Source organism: Malurus melanocephalus, unplaced genomic scaffold, assembly GCF_030028575.1.
Source record: "Malurus melanocephalus ecotype Western Australia unplaced genomic scaffold, MMel_1.1 scaffold_33, whole genome shotgun sequence".
NCBI lineage: Eukaryota > Metazoa > Chordata > Aves > Passeriformes > Maluridae > Malurus > Malurus melanocephalus.
Window position 1 is genome coordinate 2,747,923 of NW_026623265.1, and position 24,874 is coordinate 2,772,796.

A 24,874-nucleotide genomic window follows, 5' to 3' on the forward strand; every position below is an offset into this window, starting at 1 on the left:
TTCTGCATTTCACATTAGTAACCTTGCACTGAATTGCTGGGATGTATCAAAAGTATTTTTCAGGCGCCTTAATTTGAGAAAAAATAACAATCTCCAGTATTAACTGTATATAGATGTGTATAATACTTGTGCTGTTTTCTGGTCTTGTCCTCATATAAAGAATATCAGAGATACACAGATACACAATATCCTTCAGTACCCAAATTTTTGCACCTCCTAATTAGCTCAAAGGTGTATGAAATCACAAGGTAGCTCAGACACCCCTACAGAATAAATACTTGCAGAATGCCATGCACGTTTATTGTAGCAAGTATTTGTATATGAATTATCATGTGTTTGTGAAATGTCACAGCTCTCTTTATCTGCTGAGGTCAGGTGAACAACAATGGTATGGGCTGAAACATCACACTTTGAGAATAGAAAGGAGGCAAATTGCATTMTTGACCTAGAAAATGCTAAAGTAACCTCCAGAAGACTTGTATTTTAGTTCTTTATTTTACTTCAATTTTTTATTTCAGAGCACCACGCACACACAACATGGGTTGGGGGGGTGTTTTTTTCCTTAGAAAGTGCTTACGAAATTTGAAATCTGACTTCTATATGTAATGTTAAGAAATATCTAGGATTATAGGTGCTTAACTGGATGTAACCTTCAACACCTATTCATGTGTCTGACACTCCTAAAAGGTGATGTTTTCTTCCTTTTATTTTTCACAATTCTAACCAAAATTCCATGAGAGTATGGTACTAAGTAGATAAACAACATCTGCATGTGAACACAATTGGTTTTTATCACTCACTATTTAGTTGGCACACTTTTACAGCATCCTAACTGGATATAAATAACGTATACAAATACCAAAATACAAGGAAATGTAATAAGTGATCCAGTCAAGCAAGAAATTTAATTACAAGTGGTGTCCTTATTCCTGTGGTTTATGCCAAGAAAGATACTAGCTTTCCCCAGGATTTCTGTAGTACTGCCTTTGCTTCCCCTCAGTCAGGAAGTAGAGATTATGGTACACAACTGTAAAGCTACCCTCTGATGTGACTGTGTATTTATTTGTCATTGTGCTTAAGTATCGAGATTCATTAAACAAAGCTGCCTGATGCTACAGCAGTGCCCCTAAGCAAAAAAACATTTTGTGATTCAGTATCTTGAGGGCTGCAAAACAAGAGAAGTTTTAAAGTTAAGTTCTCCAGCAGTCCTTTGGCAAGATCCAGGCTGCACTCAGAGACTATGCCTTAAATCTGTGTCCTCTCAAAATCYCCTGGGAGAAAAAAAGTTGTGATCATCTAAGGAAACAAAGTGGGAAAACTGCAACAAAGTGGATTGGGAGCTTCTGAGAAAGGGAGGAAATTGCATAAAACCTTACACAACAGCCCTCTCATCCAAAGGGACCATGTATATAAAACATGACTAACTGGTGATAAAGAAGCAGAAGTGTGGATGGGAGCCCAGGGTGCATGCAATGYATCCTGTAAACTTATTCAGTATAACCTGGGTTTTGCCTGACTCAGGGTTTATCCCCACTGCCATTACTGGGAGGCCACTGCAGAACCTCATAGCTTTTCTAAGTTCTCCTAAATTTAGTCACAGGCAGCCTCTGTTTGCCCATGGAAACAAACCYAGAGGACTAAGGCAGACCTTTTGTTTTGTGCTTGATCACAAACATTCCAATCCTAGCATRTATCTATCCTCCTTCTCCTCATCTTGCCTTGCATGTGATCAGCTATGCATGAGCTGGGACTCCCTTTAGCTGGTGTAATTTGCAAGGAAAACTTATGGTGCCTTAWGCAGCTATGCCCCTTATTTCTCATTAGAAGGATGAAAAAACCCACTGTCACCAGACTGGTATTTTGTACATATACACACAGATCACCAATTTGCTATRTAATTTCCTATACACATATGCCATGCCTGGTTTTTAAATAAATATGGGTTTCATTTAAGTGAGAAAGAGGATAAGTGTGGATGTGATATCTGAGAGTTTTTTRTCACCTATTCTGTTTATTATTTTTGGTCTATGGGCCAGAACTACAATCTATGTGCATCGCAATCAAATGCAAATTCAAGGCTGCAGAAGATAAAATTACGTAAATCAAATTTAATACACAAGCCTGCAGCAGGACTAGAAGAGATTGCAATTGATTTAAGTTTCACACTCCCCCGTTATTTTGTGTTTCTTCCCAGTTCTTTAACATTGGTTCTAAAAGTCTCTTTGGAACCATGTAACTTTCTTCAGGGAGTTTTAAGTATTCACTTAAATCAATATGGTGACAAGGACTGAACAGCTTAACTGGGTTTGTTGTATTTTCTTACATGAAATTCATATCACATCCACAAGAGAACTGGTAAGAAATGTTCCATGTCACAGTGCTACGTGTCTGCAAAATCATTCATGGTTTAAGACCAGCAAACAGCCCAGCAAAACTTGCAAACACACCAGATGCTGAGAGAGAGATGTTTGCCRTTGACACCTTCAGCTATCCTTTGTGAGCATGCACGTGGTTTCCCCAAAAAGGCACTGCAACCTCAGAAAAGGGTGAAGGACTGAGTACAGCAGCTGGGTAAATGCCAAGGAGGGCTGCAACAGGCAGATGAATCAGGCCAGACCAGAGTCCAACTGCCTTCCCTGTGACAGCTGTGTCACTATGAACCATACTAGAGCTGCCACATATGCATCCACACTGTGAAGGACACAGACTCCTCCATGATATGCCCTGGGTGTGAAGCAAAGGTGAGCCAAATGCCCAGTGGTTTTGGAACCCCACGCCCTGGTGGGGAGTTGGCAGCCTCAAAACCATGGACCAGCACAGCATCTTATGCCCCATGGTGCTACTGCCCTGCAGAGTCAGCCCCAAAACCAGGGTGTGTGGGTGTCAAAAAAATTATTTAAATGAACAACCTAATCTATCCTGTACAATTTTCCCACCTTTTTTTTTTCTTCTTCTTATTTTCCCACTTTTTTTTTTTTTTTTTTTTTCATTCATTGGATAATTTTCCACTGGTAGAAGATTACATCCTTTCTGCTGTTTCAAAATTCTCTTTCATAACATGCCATTCCCCCCTGGGGTAAGCTTCAGTAGGATGGCTGTGCAGGCAAAGCAGATATAAGTATCTTCTTGAAAGTACCTTGGAATGTGGCATTGTCCAAGGTCTGTAATCCAAGGTAAAAATGTAGGCCTGTCTTACTGTGTCTGCAATAATACTGCATCACATGAGAAGTTTACCCACTGCACCAATTTTCTAAATTGCAAAGCAAGAGAGTCTACCATTTCCTATCAGATTAAGCAATCATATCTACATTGGTTTGGCACTGCTGTAGGAAGGTAAAACTACACCAGATGCTAATCTGTATAAGAAGCATTTGAAGGTAATTTTTTTTTTATGCTGCAGGCTAGGTGACACACTTCAGGACCAAAGAAAATACTTCTTACATTGGGCTTGTGTCCTGAAGCACAGAATTTAATATATCTGTTTGACAGGGGAAGTTACAGTGGTAACCTTTTATTATGATTCCTCCTTGCACTTTCCGCTAAATATTCGTGTTTCAGATGTTTGGATGCATTTCAGACAGACAGAGGAAAATATTCCCCTTGTGACTGTGCCAGGTTGAGATAGATTGCTTTGGTTTGATTTCACCCACTTTAGCCTGCAGAGATCAGGACAAAAGGCTGTTTTTTTACTTACATCAAAAATGCTTTCAGGTCTTCTGTTCACACTTTTCTCCCTCCCCCCTTGCCTCTGTAAGCCCTGCTTAAGGATAGAATATTGACTYCACAGAGTAATAACATCACAGTGAGAAGATGGAGAACTCCTGAGTATTCCTATGACAGGGCAGTCAGGATGGATCAAATGACAGGTTGTAAAAAAGCAACATTTCAACAACTGCAGCTGAGCATGCTGAACATTTACTCTCTATTCTCTGTAAGCTCCTACTGTTGCCATGCTGCACTTTGCATTTGCCTCCTCCCACCACCACTGAAACATTGGAAACCATTGAAAATCAGTGAAACTGTACATACTTATGCTGATTCCCCTCACCGTGTGTCTGTGGGGGGCTTTGCAAATTAAGGACCCCAAGAGCCCAGAAGCCTTYGTGGACTGTGAGGCACCAAGGGAAGTGAGCCCAGAAAAGCAGGGCTTGTCAATACAACCTTCTCAAGACGAAATGGCAACTCAGCAAGTCAGTTTAAAGAGAAAAAGTAACTTAAAAATACCTGGAGATAATGTCATAACTGGCAAGACAAAAAACCAGGTGATTCCCTAATTCATGCTAAGAGAACAGATGTGTTACTAGAGGATCCTGATTCCCAGTTAAAAAACTGTATATAGGGATCAAGCACAAATGGAGAAAGGACAAAGGGAGGGAGGGAGCAGTTACTAGGGAATGTTGGATTATCCAGAAATTTTTATTGGAATAAAATAAACCAAATTTGAGAGATACATGGCCCAGGTGACTGCCTGGACACTGCTTAGAATGGATTCTTGTGATAGCAGTCTAGAAGCATGGATGCCAAAACATATTAAAAAGATAAATCACAGGTTTGGAAGTACTTTAAATCATCTATTAATTTCTGAGGGCAGACAGCTGGGTGAAAAATAAATGAATGCAAATATACTAAAATTACAAGGGTAAAGAACGTGGCCTGTGGATTAATGTGGAGTGCTGGCCATTCAGTGAATCTTGTTAGTTGGCTTCCTATAAACTCAGATTTTGCTGCACAATGTATACTACAACTAAATCCTTACTTTCTCTGATTCAAAGTGCACTAAAATGGTGTCCAGACCTGGGGTCTCAACCATACATTTAAAATTATTTTAGGGAGGGAGCAGATAAGCATCCCTGCCAAACCTGACACTAATTACCCAAAGATACAAAATGAACTTTCTCCCTGCAGTCACTTCTGCAGCACTGATCACTCTCATGCTACTGCAACCCAGGAGAAGTATGAGAGAAGAGGGGAGCCTTGCTGTGTGGTTCAACTCTACTTGAATGGTGTGCGTTCTACAGAAAAGCAGTGCAACGGGTCTGCAGGCTGCAAGCTTGACTTCAGTCTCCTGCGCATTGAGTAGGGTCCATTTGAAGCAGTRGCTGGAGAAGGTATTTCCTGAACCCTCATCAGACCTGTGACTGTCTATTTTTTCCTGCATGTAGTACAGAAGGGAGCTTTGCTTCCTCAGGAATGGGGTCAAACAGGTGCTGTGCAAGCATTCTTTTCTTTGAGCTCATTGACCCTCATAGACCAAAGTAACATTTGTGGCCAAGAATGAGGCTAAAGATCACAGCAAGATCCACACACAAAAGTCTCAATCTCACATCTGGAAAAAGTAAAAAAATAAATTCAGTAAGCTCTCCTAACAAGTGCTGCTATGTCATCATTCTGTAAGAGCCCAGAATCTTGTAAAACAATCAAGTAGCAAACTACCAATAAATGTCTCCACAAAACTTCAATACAAGCAGCAGATAACACTCTCTCTTCATCTCTCCTGATGGAGCTGCTCCATTTTTTATATGTATTTAAGTATTCATTTGACAAGAGGGAAAGACTGACAGTTGTTTGGTACTGAAGACACGAGGGATCTCAGACCCAGATTCAAGCTCTCTCACAGAATAATATAAAGTATTTCTCTGGGGTTTGCATTACAATATTTTTTCTTTGTTCCAAAACACCGCTGGACAAGAACACAGAGAAAGGAGAATTACACTGGGACAGTGCATAATCCAGTTATACAGCATCCACCTGGGAAATGAAGGAGATGCTCTGAGCCTATGTGAGTGCTTTAACTGTTAGGCTAAGATTCCCTCATGATTTCCCAGTGTCTTCCTCTCTCCATGGGGAAAAAAACAAAGTCCCTGGCCATGGGAAAATCTTTACCAGCAAAGCCCAATTCTATCAAAGATTTTGAGAGGCCAGAATTTTCTGATGGAAAACATATTCCACTGGAAAATTCCCAGCCAGCTCTATGGAAAACAATGCTGGCGTAATTATTCATAGTTTAATTAAAACAAAGCAAAATAGAGTTCAAATCCTCAAGACTGCATGTAGCATCTTCAGAGTGCTACAGATCAGTGAAGGTGGTGTGCTTTGTTATTTAAGTGAAGACCAGAGTTACCAAGCAATTTATTTTCACTGAAACGCTGTTGACAATGCAGCTGGGACAGTCATTTTTCAAGATGACYTTTCTGACCTCTATATCAGCACCAGAAGTAGCTGAAGGTTTTGAATTGACTAATAGATCCTGTGTTAATCGACTTCCCTGGTTAATTCACTTGCTGTACTTTAGGAGGGAGAAAGGAAGAGTGACTTGGCTTGCTCTAGTCACCRAGCTACACTAGTTAAACAGCACCACATTGCATGAAAGTGCTTTATGAAGGCTTATATAAGTGTGATTTGCCCTTGTAAAGTGAAATAGTTTCCATTTTTAAAACTCAGTCAATTTAACCCTGTCTCTCCACATCTATTTAATTCAGATGGATGCTACTTTTCTGTTTAGGAATTGGAGTTCAATGGATTAAGCAGAGAAGAGGTTTGATACAGACAGAAAAAGGGATGAAAATTAAAAAGCAGAAAAAGAAAAGAAAACTAGGAAGTGGGAGAAGGCATAACAACAAAATAGATGAAAATTTGTAATACATCTGGAAGAGAAAACTTTTGAGTGCAGAACTGCTGGCCACTTATAGATAGAAAAATGTGGCCCCAGGGAGAGACTGYTGATGAATCTAGAAACAGAGCAGCATACTTACAGGGATTAGAATTACTGAAAACATGGCAAAAAATCCCAGGTTTTTATAGGGAATTAAAACAAACAAAACAACCAAACAAACCACCCCCCTCCAAAACAAAACAAAACAAAACTAAACTAAACTAAACTAAAACAAGTAAACAAGCAAAACCATAGAAAATCACTCTGGAGGTCATTCCGTGGGCATTGAGCATGTACCAGTAGTTTTAAGTCCTCTTTCAGGAAGGACCTAACTAGAGATTTGAACTCTCTAGATGGTTCAAAGGCTGCAGCAAATTCTGTTTCTTCTTTCTCAATTGCCACAGTGACTCAGTTCATTATCTGTGTTGTCACAATATCCTCAACAGCTTTGCAATGGACTCAGCTAGGAGATAAGAAAAACCTCTAAAGCCCTGATATTACTTTTTGTTTTGCCTAGGGAGTTTATTCCCAAAGCTTCACATTTGTCTATTAAACTACTTTCAGTTCTTCATGCCCATGAATAGAGAGATGTGCTGTCCTTTTCCATCAGCAATCCCGGAGTGCCTCTGCACCTGGACTGGTTTGGGTAAAGAACATGCAGCAATTGCACAAGAGGCTTAGGTCAGAGGAGGGAATTTGGCTGTATAAAAGATATGGATGCTTAACCCGAGGAAAAAAAAAAAAAAAAAGCACAGTAACTAGGTATTGAGCTTATAGTTTAGAAAAGCAACTTAAAACTCTGCAGAGCTTTTTTTCTTCATAACATTCACACAGGCTTAACAGAGAGGTTGAKAAAATCTTAATAAAATTATGTAAAAAAAATGATAAAAAGCTTAGGTAAGCCCTGCTATGTTTTAAAGGTGACAATGATGAGGAGGAAGCTCAGTTTTGAACAGGTTGAAATATTCTCTCATGTTAAGAACTGTATTCTAACTATATTGAATTTGGATCTCCTAAATTACTTTTTTTTTTTTTAATAGAAGAGTAAGCAGAACAAAAAATTAGTAATTAAGTTTCCCGATCTAAAATACTCAAAAGTCCTCTTCTATTTTGACAGACATCTTCTTAAAGAAATCAGGTGTTAGCCAGATACTACAYTGCAGGGACACAAACTGGTCTCTTACAGACATCTGAGCCCCTGTCCAACTATCAAAGATAGAGGASGGTGGATCAGGCTCTGTCCTTCTATTTGCATGGAATTCAAGCTCTTGRGCTACATAAATTTTTGGCCATCTCCCTGCAAGTGGCGTCTGCTTGGGCTGCTTGCCACTCCCTTCTCCCTCGCTCTCTGGATCAGGAGKTGGCAGTCTCAACGTGGCCTCTGTGGCACGCTGAGCTGAGTATTTGGGTCACTTATGCCTCCATTCCCTTTCCTTCTGACCCTCTGTCTAGCAAAAAAAAAAATAAAATGTATTGGAGTAGAATAAAGACAAAACTGGTCACAGCATGGGTTTTCTACAGGGTTGCCTCTGCCACCACAAYAGATGAAAATGGTTCTAATGCAAACTGAATCAAAATCAACTTGAGCAACTCAGAGAAACCAACAGATGCCAAAAAATGGAAATTAACTGAATTTTAATTATATTGGAAGCTCAGAAATGTAAGTTTCACTGCTGCTTTATTATTTGTATTTTTTTTTAATTGGGACAAAAATCATCTAAGCTCATATCTAGCCCTATGGTGCTTCTTTAAAGATTAAAAAGCAATAAGATAATAAAGAATGCAAATTTTCAGAATGCTCCTCACAGGGAGATGCTGTTTGAAGTAACAGTTCTCTCTCCCGCTCTGCTGCATCTGGGTTGCTTTTAATTATTAGCAAGGAAAATAACAAGTTCAGTAGATGTGGATGCAAGTTCATTTTCACCATCAGTTGTCTTCTGCAACTTACATAGCAACGCTRAGTTTGAGAATGTGGACAGATTCACACGAATGATGAGTAAGAGTATTGCTCATAATGCTGAGTATTACATAAAGCATAGGGATAGTAKGGAGGGTGCTTTTGAATCACAGTCACAAGGACTGTCACAATACACTACCTTAGAAACCAGTGTTCAGTCCTCAGCTTTCATACMCATTCCRGTGGCTTTAGGCAAGCACATGRGATTTAGAATCACTCAGAGATTTCRTTCCTAAAAGGCTACTGTARCACCTCAGTTCGAACATAATRCASARCAGCTGCATGGTCAGGGTGTGAGATCCCKGTCACATGCGCTTGTGRCAAGGAGATGCAAGAAGATGCAAATGGACCTGGTTACTCTGCTACTGCCCTGCCCAAGTGGTAGAGTTGTGCAGGAGCAGGAGAGAAGATAAGAAACACATCAGTATCCGTCTGAGGTTTWGAGCTAAAGGGTCATTTCCACCTTCTCAGCTAAACATGAGATGAAAAAATGTTACATACCTTACTATTCAGCAGACTACAGTCAACCAAGAGAGGATGGAAAAAGAGGGACGTATATAGATAGATGTGTACCTGCAGTCAATCCACTTACTTTGGATTTCCAGCCCCTGGCTTCTTTCTCCGGAATATGTTGAGGAAAGTGTTGGACTTGCAAGGTGCCTTGCCATCCCCGACATGCATACGCACCACATCTGAGGTGGTGAAGGCACTGCGGACGTTCCTCTCGGGCTTGGCTATAATGATGTACATCTTAGGAGTGAACATGCACCCCAGAGCCACTGTCACGCTCAGGCTCACTGCGAAACAGGTGGTGATGATCTTGTAGTTGCTCCCGAAATAGATAGGCACGAAGGCCAGCCAKATGATACAAGTGGTGTACATGGTGAACGCAATGTACTTGGCCTCGTTGAAATTGGCGGGCACGTTGCGGGTTTTGAAGGCGTAGTAAGTGCAGCTCATGATGAGGAGTCCATTGTAGCCTACAGGAGCCACGACGCCCAGATTGCTGGTGTTGCAGATAAGGTAAACTTCCTTAATGCTGGGRTAGGACAGGATGGGCATGGGGGGCTCCAGGATGATCAGCGTGATCACCAGCGTCAGCTGCACGCTGATCARGATGGAGGCAATGACCACCTGGGCCCAGGCGCTCATGAAGCGCGGCTTGCGCGTGCAGATCTTCTTCTTGCTGCCCGCCAGGATGCGYGCGATGCGGTTGGTTTTGGTCACCAGGGCGGAATAGCACATGGCGGAGGAGAGGCCCACCAGGACACGCTGGAGGTAGCAGGAGGTGGTGGTGGGTTTGGCTATAAGGGTGAAAGGGCAGACGTAACCCAGAAAGATGCCAGCCAGGATAATGTAGCAGAGCTCACGGCTGGAGGACTTGACAACGGGGGTGTCTCTGTAGAGCACAAAGATAAGGGTCACAAACATGGTGACCAGGATCCCCAGGCAGGAAAAGACAACAGCCACAATAGACTCTATATTGCTCCACTGGAGGTACTTTACAGGGATGGGTTCACAGCCTGCAGTGTACAGAAGAGAAACAGAGTGTTAGAAAGGCAGCTCCTGGAAGAATTTTTTTTCCTGTGTCCCAATATAATCCAAAAATTAGCATGTGCCTATATGCCAGGYATTATTAAAACCATTTTAACAAAGGGGAGAACCGCAGCATGGAAAAGTTTGGATGGAATATTTTTAAAAAACAGCCATCAGTTTTGGATGTCCCAAACATTTTTTCATGATGTTACAGTAGGAAATTAGATTTGAAAATATCTTCTTTTTGAGATACTTGGTTAAAAGCCCAGCATACCAAAGGTACAGCTGAGAACAGAGCTCAGACAAACTCAGCACCATGCCTTCATTTCAGCAGGGAAAAGATTGTTACAAATCACAATGGGTAGTCTTTTGACCTCCTCAGATTAATTTATTTAGTCATTACCACAACCACTATAGTATGATCTACTACATTTTTGTRGAAATTATTTTATGAATAGCATTAATTAATCAGAGGTCTATGGACAGAGAAATGATAATAAATCCAAAATTTAAATGGAACTGTATAATATATACTGTACCTTCTTAACATATTTCTGGTTTTTTTTCTGTTAACATAACCTTATTTTGTCAAACCCTCTGCTCATTGKTTTCCAACTAAATAATATAATTTGATTGTCTTGGAAAACTCAAACCCACAGAATATGCATGCCTTCAAATAAAAAYTGGAAAGACCTTCCTTTCTGCCTAGTACAGATGTGCAAACACAGGTATCTCTTAAGATGGTATGTAACTGGTCTCCCAAACTCTAGTTAAAGGACTCTCTTGATATCTTCCTCACTGTGCCGAAGAAGTAATACCAGCAATAAACATTAAATAGAAATACAAATGAAATGATAAGCAGAAAATGAAATCCTTTGTGTTAATAAGATGTTATGGTTGAGAAGCTGTCAGAGAAAACTTCCATTCTGGCATTTTTTAATTTCTATTCTACTGATTTAATAGTTCAAAAATGCTTTTAGCATGTTACTTTATCCCAAGGGAAGTATCCATGGCCTCTTCTACTTCTTGTTTCTGTGCTCCTCCACTTTCCCTTGAACACAGCTCACCTTTTCTGCCTTTCCCCCATCTCCCAAGTTTTTCCTCCAAGTYCCTTGCCATTCCTGTCTCAGTTCCCCATACAGTTTTTTTTTTTTTCTAGTCACCTCTCCACCCTGATGTCTTCCTTGCAAACTGCTGGTCTACCTTTTCTCACTCTGGACAGGCTGCTAATGAACTCTGCCCGTCTGAGTTGACGGACGTGGCTGAAAAGAAGAGGGAAAAGCTGATGATATCAGCAAGTTTACGGGAGAGCCATTTTTTCCTCTCAGTTTCRCTGCTAAATCTTAACAATGGCCCTGATGTGATGGGCAGAAGTTAGTCTCTGTCTCTTCCTCTTCAGTATGGAGTGCATCTGCAGAAACCATCTATGAACTAAAAGCTTCTGAGTCTCCCAGCTTTGTTTAATTTCTGTTCCAGGGGACAACAGAAAACTAACAACAGACACRGGTACTGTAATGTAAAGTCCTTCCAAACAATAGAGAAGTAAGCGGAGGTATGGATCAGGGTTGAAGAGTTTTACTGTAACCTCCTTTTGAGAAACAGAAGAAGAAAAAATGTTTTTTGTTGAAATTGAAAAAAAAAAATATATCAGCCCAAGGCAAAATCCTTGACACAGAAAATTTCTCCCTAATTTTGACGATGTCATATGCACTGAAAGGAGATCTTATAATTCCATCCACTTTTTTCTCCAAGAATACCAGACTRACTTAACTGCCGGTGCTGTTATTACATATGCCTTTGATAGCAAAAACTATATAAATTATAGCAGTAGCAACCGGAGGCCTTATTTTGTAAAGAAAATATTATAAAATGTAAAGAAAATTGTACAAAGAAAATACTTTGTCTCAGCGTGGTCTGTTTAAGACTCAGATAGGAAACCCATATTTCCAACCAGTATTTTTGGGATAAAATATGAAGGAATAGCTCTTTTTTAGAAATGTGAACCTTTGGCCATTGGCCTCAGCAGCCGTGACTGGAAACTGGCCCCTTCTAGGATTTAATAAAAGACTAAGGTTCAGAAGCTCCAGCTCATTGATTAATACCTGTGAAGCTCTTCTCAAAGAAGCCAGTTGGAGGTTGTTGGAAGGGTTAAGTTTCAGTATGGGCTTTAAGCTTAACAACATCAAGACATACTCACATTATTCCCCTTTAAACTATATTTTCAGGGGCTTAGCCCAGATCCAACATGGTAGTTAAGCCTATCGTTTGCTTTAAGCTTATCCTGTGTAAGATTTTCTTAGAAATCTTACACTGCCTCATTAAACCAGTGTAATTCCTGTGCACCAGCAAGCCCAGGAACCACGTTATAGAAACAATGGCAAAAGCTCCCTGCACTGTTTATTATCAGCTAACAGTTGTTAGTTAGCTGGCACCTGTGAAGGTTCAGTCATTTCCCAGCTAGGAGAAAGTGGGCTGGAACTCCATTCATTGAGATTGAGGAAGGATACCCAGGAAATTGTGTGTAAATTTAAAAACAAAACAAAATAAAAATGCACACACACAAATAAAAAAAAATAAAATTAAAAAACCTCCACAGCAGCAACTAAACCAAACCTCAAAAAAAAAAAAAAAAAAAAAAAACTCCAGAGAATAAGTGGCAAAAGATTCACAGGTACAATTTTCTGGTAAAAACCTGTCTGGTAGATTTCGTGTACTATTTTCCCTGTATATTATCCATGAATAATTTCCAAGATCAGAAGGCTAATCAATGTTTTTTTTATTACTATGTTCATAGTGGAAGGGACATAAGAGAATCTGTGATGTTTTCTGAGGTCATTAACACATCCCAGATAACTGATGGTCCCAAAACCTTATGATTCTTTTTGTAAGTCTATAAAACTTCCTATTCTATCTTGCTTTATTGCTTATTTAAGATGATTTATATAAACCGAGTTTACTAGCTTGACATTCATCCTTCCTATATTATACTCTGGTACTATAAAATATATCTCTTCTCTTAGTACAAGGTCTAAGGTATTGGCTTTAGTGACTATTTCTTAGTTCAGGTTCCCATTATCTGTGGTGAGATATCCTTTGTGTCTACTGAATTCATATTTAGGGGAAGCAACTAAAAAAAAGTTGTGTTCATTTAAAAATAAAATTAAAATGTCAGGAAATGATTGCTGAGCAACAGAGACTTATTTCAAATGGAGAAAATGAGCACCTTCAAAAGCATGTGTTATGAAATGGGTTAGTATGTGCTTCACATATCTTAAAGGGATTAAGGATTTTAGAGCCTCCATCTGTGATGGAAAATGAGTCTAAAACCACATACATGTTTAGCATTTAAGATTTAAGGCAAAGAGAAAAACAATCTGCACTGTGAGATGTTACCGTCTGTGTCTAGATGCTATGGTGACTGTCAGGGTATGAATACAACACACAAAATCAAGCTATAAAAACATGTTTGGTGGGAGCCCTGGCAAGAAAAGAGAATTCCAAATTAAATCATACCAATGGTGAACTCCCACAAAGTTCAAGAGACAGTTTATCTAGATAAATCACCCTCTTCTAAGSATTAGGATTGCATCAGCTTCTCTTCACAACTCTGTACTTTGTAGTATATTTCAAGTAAATCAATTTTAGGGGTTAAAAAAGAAGGTTTTTTTTCTTCARTCAGACAGACTGAAGAAGCTGTGCRGGAGCAGAYTGCCATTTCARTGTTCTCTAGGAAATAAGTCGATGGCTATGCTGTCATTTGGCTGACGTTACTGTGATTTTAGAACAGCAGCAGTCCARTCTCCTTGCTGAGAAGAAACACAAATCAGCAGGTCATCTACTGATTTCATTAAAAGTTAATAGATTGCAACATGCCCTGGAGATTTTTTCCAGCACTGATGCTTTCTGACATTCTTTTCAGCAGTGCCTGTCATTTTGACATGACCCCTCTTGAGCTACTTTGAGCAGCTGGTAGCACTGAACCATATTATCTCAAGTGCACATTGATCTCTCACCAGGTCCTTGTTCTGGCTTCTTTTTTTATCAATAAGTCCCAGTTTTCKTCCCTGAAGTGTGGATGCAAACAATTCTGTGAACCTCTGAGACCAGCAAAAAAACTTGGTTCTCTGTGGATATCTGCTTTAAAATTAGCAGACACTGGTGTCCTAGGAGTAGGAATGAAATATGAGTTTTTCCAGTGGTCAGGTTATTTATGAAGGGTTCTGTGGATTTTTTTTTTAATTTCTATTAATACCAGACATTTCTCTGCAATTTGGGCCCTTACATTTACTCTTCTCCCTACCGCCCAGTGACATGTAACTTGAAGGATTTGAATGATCACTGAGATTTCTGTATCCTGAAAAATCTTTGTTTGTGGGTTCAGCTGYCCACCAGAGCAGGGTTGGAGCGGGGGTGGCATGAGTGGGAGGTGTGGGATATAGGCATTTACACACACATCTGGGACATCATAGCCATAACTTGTTTTCCATAGAAAACCAATACAGATAATGGATCACATTTCCCAGTCTCTTGTGATTAATAGTATATTTTTGCCTGGACTAGCTTTTGCTCTCAAAATATATCCTCTGAGAGCTCATTTGGCTTCAGTGACTAGCTTAAAGCATCTCATAGAACAATTTAATTGAAGTCTGAGGATTTTGTCTACGTGTTAAATGTTGCAGCAACATCCAGCAGCTGGCCAGTCATGGYAAAGGACAAAGATGTGATTAATTGCACATTTGATCTTCAGCTAGGTGATCAGATTGTGTCTCTGACTAAGAATGATGTTGAATGCTGGCATCCAAGATTTGCAGAGGTGACATGGAGCAGAGGTGCCTCTAGTCTTTCACAGTGACACAAAGCAAACATTAAGGTCAGGGTAATGCTTCTCAATGTCTTATATCTATTTTTTGGGGGGGTGATGATTCCTGCAAAGCCCAGAGCAGGTGTGGAGGTTGACCTTGATAAGTGAAAAACAGAAGGATGTCATAGCATACAACTCACCCATAGCAAATACACAAGGGAGACAAATTCTAACTCCTTACAGAMAGCCTTTACCAGGATTTTGTTGAAATTCTGTTTGCTGGTGGGTGCAGTGAGAATGATCTTTATACCAAACAGGAGCCCAGTAATCACTTACTGAAGGTCCTGAAATCCCAAATAAAGTGCTACTAATTTCATGGTAAAATGATCAGAAAAGTGTATCAAGTCAATATGACAAAAATTAACTGAAGTTTTGTGATAATCATTGCTAAATTGCAGCACACGTTGCTGAGTTCATTAGCAATCTTAACAGCTTTATTAATACTTGTGCTAAATGAAGGAAAAGAACAGACAGATAATAGCATTCCTTGGCAGAAATTTTGCTGTCTTTRTTGTCTCTGCTGTTGCACTAAGCTGAAAAACACTCACCCTAAACTGCACTGGAATGTCCAAGTATGTACCTTTAATATTTCTACATGCTGCCATCTTAGTGTCCAGCATAGAGCATTGTCCTGGTGTCCTGRAGAAAAGGAATGCATTTGGAGGGACACATCCCTACCTGTCAGGTCAGCATTCGGCCACCAGCCAAGCTCACAGGCTTTACATGTGAATTCATCCTGAACAAATTCATTCTCCTTGCAAGCCGTGCAAATCCAGCAGCAGCTCACTTCTCCTTTCCTGATCACCTGAAATACAAATACATCCTCACTGATCCTCTACTGGACAACAAACAACCACCCCCACCCCCCACCCCAAGCAAACACATAACATATACGCAGTTTATAATATGACAGGGTCCCTGTGTACAGCACRTTTCAAACAGCTAGAAAACATGAATCATGATTTTGTGTCTATCCCTGTGTATTAASGTTTGTGCTTGGGAGTTCAAGGATAACCTCTGGGAACAATTACATTTAGTTTTGGGGAGAGTAGTTCTGAGTTAAGAGTACAAAACCATTTTCCCTTTAGTACGGAGGCATGGTGAATGTCATATTTTCAATCAAACTTGAGGTTTAATCTCTGAGATGGCAGAGGTCAGGACAAGTAGCTCAGCCCACACTTAATATCTATTGCAYGGTAAAAAGCACTAAACAAAGTCAAAGGTTAGAACAAAGAGTAATTCATGCATGTAAATACAGATATATACATGCACACCCAGACACATTCACATACACATAAATTCCAATTTATGTGGAAGTCTCTTTGGGACTCATTATACAAGTATAAATAGAAATTCAAATAAGAGCAAATTACAAAATATCCTGCTAAAARGATATATTGGGCTCCAGTTGAAAAAAACAAAAGATTAAGCAGTGACCAACTAATACTTCAGAACAGCCCTTTTAGGGAAAAATGTCCCTGAAAATTCTCTTTCTGTGCTGAGAGGGCTGCTAAATGTAATGATCCAATGCTGAAAAGATCATTTCCTTGTCTTTATTCCCAGTTTCATTACCCTAAGGCTGAAAGAAAGATTAAGGATATCTCCAGCTCACAGGGCTCTGACAAAGACTCTGGCCTTGTTTGCCAGGAAGGAGGAATCCAGCCTTCACTTCCAAATCTCATATCCATCTATATGCAGAGATAAGTACAGTAGTGATATACTAAATGTTTGTTTTATTGAACACTGGCTTCGTGAGCTTTTTTTTTTTTTTTTTTTTTTTTTTTTTTTTTTTCTTTTTTTGTTAACATTTCCTCCTGCAGTCTGTGGAGAGAGTCCAATAGACTTCAATGAGAGCTGAAGCTGGCATTTTGTATGCATGGTGTTTACATATACACACATACACAAACTGCACAATCTCAAAAACAGGGAAAAGATGTTTTGGAGGGTAGTAAATACCAATAATGTTTCTCCTCCAAGACTGCTGAAATATTTCACTATGCCTTTGCCAAATCATCCATCGCTTATTGCTTAGAGTAGCAATATAGAAATAAAAATCTGCAAATGTGCTTATTAAATGAAARTAGAAAGGAAGATCTGCCCTAAGGAGATTTTGCTGAATGGGCTTCTTGCTATTTTGAACTTAATGCATCCATACCMTTTTGTGAAGTATGTCTTTATGTCTTTTTGTGGTGAAGTACGTCTTTGTGTCATCCACACGTGACTGGTAGCAAATTGTTTGTAGCCTGATGCAAGTGCTACTGTTTGGTAAACACAGTGATTTCATTTGTATTTCTATTCCTCCTGGTGTGAACATGAGACACAAATAGGCTTGGGGGTTTTTTAATTTTTTACAAATTTTCTTTGCAGGTGTTGTTGCTAGAACAAAATACTGGATCCCCGTGGGTCATATTTTCAAGATCAGCCCCCAAGTGAATCACAGCCACTGAATGTTGTAGGCAATGACTAAGTGAAAAATCTTTCTCACATAAGGTAAAATCCAAATCCTGTCACACTATAGGATTCTACATCCCTACAAAGGGTAATTTTAGAAAATATGGGGCTGTATATACTGTCATTAAAGAAAGATGTTAATCTTGGAGTCTTTCTACAATTTTCACTTTTCTGAAGAAAAGGAAGTCCTATCTCTAGACTTGAAAGAAGCTTTCTTAGGTTTAGGGAAAAACACATACTGGATATTCACATTTCTATAGCAGACTCTAAGTGTCTGAGGCACACCTTAATCTGGCCCTTCAGGCATGGCTCACTGCACACTGATCGCACCATTCCACTCTTATTCATCTGAATCCTGTAGTCGTCAATGTTGAGCACGCCCTCRTGCCAGGTCCCTATGAGAACGTAGTCGTAGCGGTTGGGCTCTATGTACTGCAGGTTCATTATGTCATACCTGCAAGGAAAAAAGAGAAAGTGACTCACTGTCCTGCAACATAAAGAACACAAATTTACCTTGCTCTTCTCCTTCTGCCTATAAGTATTCATGTTATCCCTGGTGGTTTTTCACAAAAACCCCAAATCCCGTGGACAGAATCATAAGAAATGTCAACTCTGATTGCCACACAATTACTCATTGYCTGCCTTGCTTGCACAAAACTGTGGGTAAGATGTTGTGTATCCTGGAGGAACTGCACACCAAAGACAGCAAACCCTGCTAAAGATGCACATGTAAGCAATGTCTGGATCTTGTGTTTCCAAATAATTTTTCAATACATCTTTAACATTCACTTGATGTCTCCATGCAGGTTGGCTGTAATATAGCCCTTGCTGGAAACTCTTAAGTAGCAATGCTCAAACCAACCGAGCTGTTGCCATAAGTTAAGTGTAAGCTCCAAGTTCAACTATTCATGTTGCACAGCCCAGTGATCCTGTCAGGAAAAGTTAGCAGCTCAGTCACAACATTTACTTCCTTACCCTAGGCAAATAGGAGAGCACTCCCCAAGGCTAAGATAAGGGAAACATAAACACTGTTACAATAAACATCCAGCCTCCRCCATTGCCTTCAATGTCTTGGACCTGATGTATGCATATCCCTTCTTGCTAATTATTCTATTCATTCTTTTACCCACAGAATGTGGCTGATTCTTAGTAGGAAATAAGCAAGAATGGAAGAATAAATCTTGGACTGTGCACAGAGAGAAAGAACCACAAAAGAGGCTAAACTGACAGCCTTGTCTCTTAAGATGAGAAGGGGGAGGGCTTTTTTTAATAAATGACAAGAGGAAGAGGATTGAGAACAAGGAATCAGCATTGGAGCTGAAAATAACAAAGCATCTTCTGTGTTTCCAAGCCTGGAGTTACTGCCTTGCTCTTTTGTACTGGATTGTCTCAATCTCTGGAGAAAAAAAAATCTTTAGTTTATAATGGGTGTTGCTTCTCTGTACATGCTTCAAGAATGAAAGGAAAGGTAAGCAAAGTATAAATAGCCGTAAATAAAACTGGGATGTTTGCTTGTGAGCCAAGAGAGACATTTATTTCTTTCTTTTCTATTTTGAGGTTAAAACATGCAAAATTTCTACTCTCTCTGCTCTTCACAGAGGGAAGAGGTGCTAGAATTATTCTCTAGAGTAGAGCAGAGTATTTATCTTAACTATATCTTTGGGGTTTCGTTAAAGATTATTTGAAGAAATGCATATTTACAGCTGTAATTAGACCTCATTTTTGCAAATATGCATGCTCAGAGAATGCCAGTATCACTACAGAGCTCCACTGAATCACGTGTGAAAAGGGATTCCTGCCACTGAGTTCAGTGGAGCTCCAAGCAGGAGGCAACTCCATTGGTTGGCAATTGCCAATAATCAAGACATTGCTTAGGAAAGGGGTAAATTTTCAATTCATTAGTAACAATTGCTTCTCATATCCCAGTTCTTCCAACAGAAGTGCCTAAAAAAAGAAATGCTGTTTCCAGGCTGGTGAAAAACCAGGACAAGAAGCAGAGGGAGTCAGGCATTTCATAATGGAGACTCAACCATTCTGAGTAAAACTCAACAGAAATGTACATGCCTCTTCCTAGCAACAAAAATGTACTTGGATTTTAGTTTGACATTATATTAGATTGATTTAAATCAGTTACTCTGGGCAGGAAATTTCATTCAAAAGGGGGATAAAAGATTACTAAAATCTCATATTCCTTTAATGGAATTTTTGAGCCCCCACACTGTTTTCATTTTCATAAAAATGTATTGCAAGGCACAGAGTGACATTAATGCAATGTCAATTAAGAGTTTCTTCTGTGTTCTTGTAATACTATTCCCTTTCCTATAGGTTACCTGTCAAAAAATGAAGTATGTAAACTAAAAGCTCTTAGACAGTCTTGTGTTATGACAAGCTGTRGTACAATGTTTGCAGCTTTGATATGCAGCTTGAACTTTAAGCGGAAACCTGTGGTCTAACAAATRCACCTGGTATATGGAGATGTATTTAAGTTTTTTATTCTTTCCTTCTTTACCTTAATGAAAAATCTGTGCTTTGAGCAAGGACAAGAGCACTGTTGGAATACCTCCTCCCACCCCTTTGCTCACATATGTACAACTTTAACAACTTTGGCTGTGTCCATGCTAAAAATTATGATCCCAAAATGGATTTGGCAAGAGTTGTGGGGCTCAAAGAAAGTGAGGCTTCTTGGAGGCAATTGTATTTCACACACATATGACAGCATTTAAAGAAGCCATTAAAATACTCTGCAGGTAAGAAAATTAATCCTTCTTTTAATATAGGAGCAAAACTCCCTGGTATGTTGGGAAATGATGTGCCCTAATAAGTAGTGTCTTTTGAACAAGTTACTTGTAAGGCAAGCCAAAATATAAGTCAGCTGGTCACAGGCACACTCTTACTCTAGTTAATCTGAGACAGCTGAAGTTACCTTTTTCCATAGCCACAATACCAGACTGGTACTGATGTTTGTTATCCTGGAACTCAGGATGGAGAAGAGCAATGCTGAGCAATGCCAGGATGCAAATGGACAAAACAAACACCTTTGAATCCAAACTCCAAACAAAAAATGTATGTTTGAAAAAAAAAAAAAACCTAATTTACATATAAATTTGAAACCTTTACATAAGGCAAAATTTGATTATTTACTCAAAACATTGGAGCTGGTGGAGTTGTCATGACTGAAGCCAGAAGAGCTACTGGAAAGTTTGAACTAAATAGACTTACATGGTTCTAAGTCTGAGTCTAATTAAGATGAAATGTTAGTTAGGTGAACTATTTCTCTTAGTTTGTAAGCCTAGGCATTTCTCCACACATCAGATGTTCGTTTTATGGGTTGAAATTTCTCCTACCTGTTGTCACAAAGCATTTTATGGTCAGAGATCTATGCAAATCCTTTGTTCTAGAGAGGTAARGTTCTTCATACCAGCCACAAGGTAAAAGGAGGCAATTACCGAGAATAGACCAGAGCTAAAAATGTATCTCTGTATCCCAGAGAAGGATGTCATATTGATTACTGCATCCTTCACACCCTCTCCAGCCATTTTGAGTGATATGATTACTACAGAGAAAGGAAATAGGAGCTACTCAAYGAAAGTAAAAAGTGCAGCAAATTTATCAGCATGTTCTTAATGACAGCATACACATGCAGTTGAATTTCCAGAGTTACATCCACATCATTTTTCCCCAGAGGGAGTGCAATCAGCTAAATGACTGCATTTGTGTCCTTCTGAAAAAAGTCTGCTTCATATTTCTGCATAAGAGATCTTCAAAGAAAAGATTCTTCACAGGAGAACTACACTTTTGACAACGTGCTTTGTGTTTTCTAATCTCATTTTGATAAAAGCTTGAAACCATGAATTGAGCCTGAGATAGAAAGAGTTGTATCTAAACAAATGGTTAAGGTATCATGAAGCTGTAAGKGTTTCAAAACAGGAGATTATGCAAGTGCCAGACAAACATAACTACAGGCAACTCTATCTGCTCTACCCATGATGATTGATTGTAGGAGTTTGTGGGAGTCAATTGCTCACAGAACCTCGCAGATTTTGAAAACTATGAGGAAGGTTTCTTCTTTCTAAGAAAGAATATTATTCCACCTTGTGAAGTTGATTTGTTCAAATGATTTGATGACAAGGTATCTAAAAACTTTTTACACATTTGTGTTACATTCTTGCACTGGAATACAAAACCCTAAAAACTAGGAAATTTCATAGCAGGCTGTCTTTGCTATATTTAGGTATTGTATRTGGTGTTTATCTTTCCATTTTGCTGAAGTAGAGAAACTCTTTTGGGTATTGACACAGTACTATGGTCTGTTCACTAACCCAAAAAGAGACTTTGCACATGAAGCTGTGGAAACACTACAGCCAATTTGAAGTTACAGATTATTCTGTTAAACTAGTGACAGATTATTCTGTTAAACTAGTGCTGGCATACAAGGATCTGACAGACTGTAGATCATATTTCAAATACACATAGCCATTCTCTGATATGATATTGCCCATATCATGAATGCCACAGATTGATCCAAGGATTATAGACTGCATAACAAAAAGGTTAATTGAACTTCCTTACCCAAACTTACTAGCTCCAGCTGTGAAAATATAAATGAGGAACAAGGACAACAACAGAAAAATCTACCTAAAATAACCTATCAAATTCTAAGTAGGCCAGGGAATCAAGAAAAATGAACATTGCTATAGACCAGAATCATGGATGGAACAAATTCTATTATTCTGGCATACTCAGAGAAATATCCTGATATACGCTATCTTATATTTTGAATTCAGCAACCGTTCAGTCTAATTCTATGCTTGGTGCTGATGAGATTTGTGAAAATGCTTGTGGGTGACAAAATAACAAATAAGAATTAGACTAAAATTGGAAAATTACATCTAAACATCAAACCAAATAGCTATCAGACAGAAAATGCAGCATATGCAAAGCTGGAGTAATGCTTTTATGGACACAAATAGTTCGCAAAAAGCATAAAGCTACACTAAGCAGTAATTTCTCTGTATTATCTAAATTATATATGTAAAGATTTGATTTATGCATTTATGTCAATAAGTATGTTTTCAAACGTAAGGGAATTGCTTGCTTATACTTTCAAAGGCTGACCTAATTGATCCATATTTTTTTACTAAAAAAATCTGAAGTCAAGGCTAAAAAAGACCAAACTGACTAGCTTTTTATTGCCAATTAAATGTAACAAACTGTTTAAATGTATGAACGGCTTAAGTATGACAGTAGAAAAAAAACATAACAATATAGCAAATGGTAAAATATTGGCCAGTTTTGCTAATAAAGCCTAGTAATAAAGATAAGAGTCGTTTTAAGACCACTGTGTCTTACAAATACTCTTTGGAGGCATGAAAAGACATGAAAACGTTTGTTTGCTCCAGAGCCCTCCCTTTGTGTGCTGCTGGCACCCAGATGCACTTATGCAATAAGCCCAAAGATGGAGTGAGAGAGTCTTTTATAACACTTCAATAACTCAGTAGGAAAACTAACTTCAGTGAWGAAATCCCTGAGTAGGTTTCAATTAATAATGGATTTTGTACAACAGCAGCTGAATTAGATGTATTTATAAAAGAGAAAACAAGCAAACAAAAAAAGAAAATAAAACCCATGTGTTAAAATAGTTTAACAGAACCCACAAAACTAAATGAAAGATCTCTGTCAGTTTTCTCCTGCAAGAAAAACTGAAGTGTCATCCAAGCCCACAAAACTGCTGCTTTACCCACTGCCTGGGTACATCCTGTGTCTGCAAGAGGGGCTAGACATTAGCAGCTGCCACAGCTGGGACCAGTCCCCAGATGAACGAAACACAGAAACTTTTACCCAAAACACCTCCAGTTATTTGTCTGACTTACCTTTAAATTCTGGGACTGATCTGATTGCATTTGAAGTGAAACAAGTTAAGGAGACCATATAGRAGTTTACCATTCAACACTAAATAGTCTCTGGCAAGGTCTCAGCAGAGTTCCGGTTGGAAAAAGATGTRTTCTACACCCCTCCCTTCAAAACTCTGACGAAGGCTTCATTAAATTCCAATCATTTGTATTAGGCTTTATACTGATGAAACCTTGGTGCAGAGCCCCAGTCATACCTCAGACTCCAAAAGTCTGTGAGTTACAAGGATTGTCATCACCTAAAACACTAGAAATGGTATGGGATATGCAGCAGTTCCTGTCCCAATAAAAGATACCATGTGTTACCAGTTATTCCGATGGCTGTTGGAAAGACTGATCCAGATAACTCCATTTATGTCTTGCAGTCTGCATGCTTTATGTTTCAGCAAAACAGCCAATGAAGTCTACATCACCAAACACAGTAATATTCCCACTTCCCAACCTCTGCTTTAATTAGGTGATATGAAACCTCTTTACCTTCCAGGGGCATCTCCCTTTTCATCAAACCAAACTTCTTCTCCAGAAACACCAATGAATGAAGATTTGAGGAGGAACTCCAAGAGCTTGCTGCCATCAATTGGCTTCATAGCGTCACACAGTCCAACATGTCCAGGGCAAAGGGAATGGTGCATATTTTGTAGCCCATAAGCCATAGCATATATTGCATTGATGACAAAYCCCATTTTACTGTCCTGCACATAATTTTCTTCTAGGCTCTCATTGCCTACAATAGTAAGGAAAAAAAAATGTTATAAAAAAAGATGAAATGACATGAAAATATGAAAAAAGCAATTATATATAAAAAAAAAACCTATTTCCTTATTTCTCCTAAAAAGTTTTAAAGGTGCCCATCATGGATTTTAATTAAATAAATAAATGAAACAAACACTTCTCCACCACCACCGCAGAAACCATCAATTCACTGAAAGTTAAATGCTTCATGAGAAAACACAAGTTTAATCAAGTTGTCATCTTTTGCTTGTTATTTTTTWAATTTTTCCTTGTCATTCCACAACATTGCTCATGCTATGAAAGGTTTWAAAAGGCCAGCATCAAGAAGATGCATTTCAGCTGGAACAATTTTTAAAAGCAATTTACTTGTAAATTTGATTTTTTTGTCACATTTGAATATTTTTTCTGATCTCATGTTTTTGAGGGTCAAGATAGCAGTGTCATTTTTAGTGTTAATAAGCAAACAGCGTTCATCAGCATTACCTCTCGAGTTATCAGAAAAAGTCATTTGAGTCAAAAGTAGTAGTAGAGGATACTGTTAGAAAGACTAATCCAGATAATTCCATTTATGTCTTCCAGTATGCATGTTTTATGTATGTTTTATTTATGTTTTATGCTGGTTCAGGATTGGTACAGAAAGCCAAAGTTTATGACACTAGCGGAGTTTTTGTGTGACTGCAGCCTGAGCAGACATTGAAGTCCCTGTCYGCTGATCAGAAGCAATGTGGCAGTGAAGGTTTTCTCTGCACAGAGGTTTCTCCTCTCATGTGCAGGTG

At 38.9% G+C, this 24,874-nt stretch overlaps 1 protein-coding gene across 3 annotated transcripts in view; it reads right to left on the bottom strand.

Annotated features, from left to right (window-relative positions):
* GRM1 (glutamate metabotropic receptor 1) overlaps nucleotides 1–24,874 on the bottom strand; it is a 176,562-nt gene that overhangs the window by 21,937 nt on the left and 129,751 nt on the right. For all 3 annotated transcript variants that reach the window (XM_057364008.1, XM_057364010.1, XM_057364009.1), the window contains exons 4-7: nucleotides 23,844–24,090; nucleotides 17,743–17,911; nucleotides 15,685–15,811; nucleotides 9,202–10,132 (exon numbers count right to left, since the gene is read on the bottom strand). In XM_057364008.1, coding sequence (XP_057219991.1) covers nucleotides 9,202–10,132; nucleotides 15,685–15,811; nucleotides 17,743–17,911; nucleotides 23,844–24,090 — 1,474 coding nt within the window. The remainder of the gene's footprint in view (nucleotides 1–9,201; nucleotides 10,133–15,684; nucleotides 15,812–17,742; nucleotides 17,912–23,843; nucleotides 24,091–24,874) is intronic.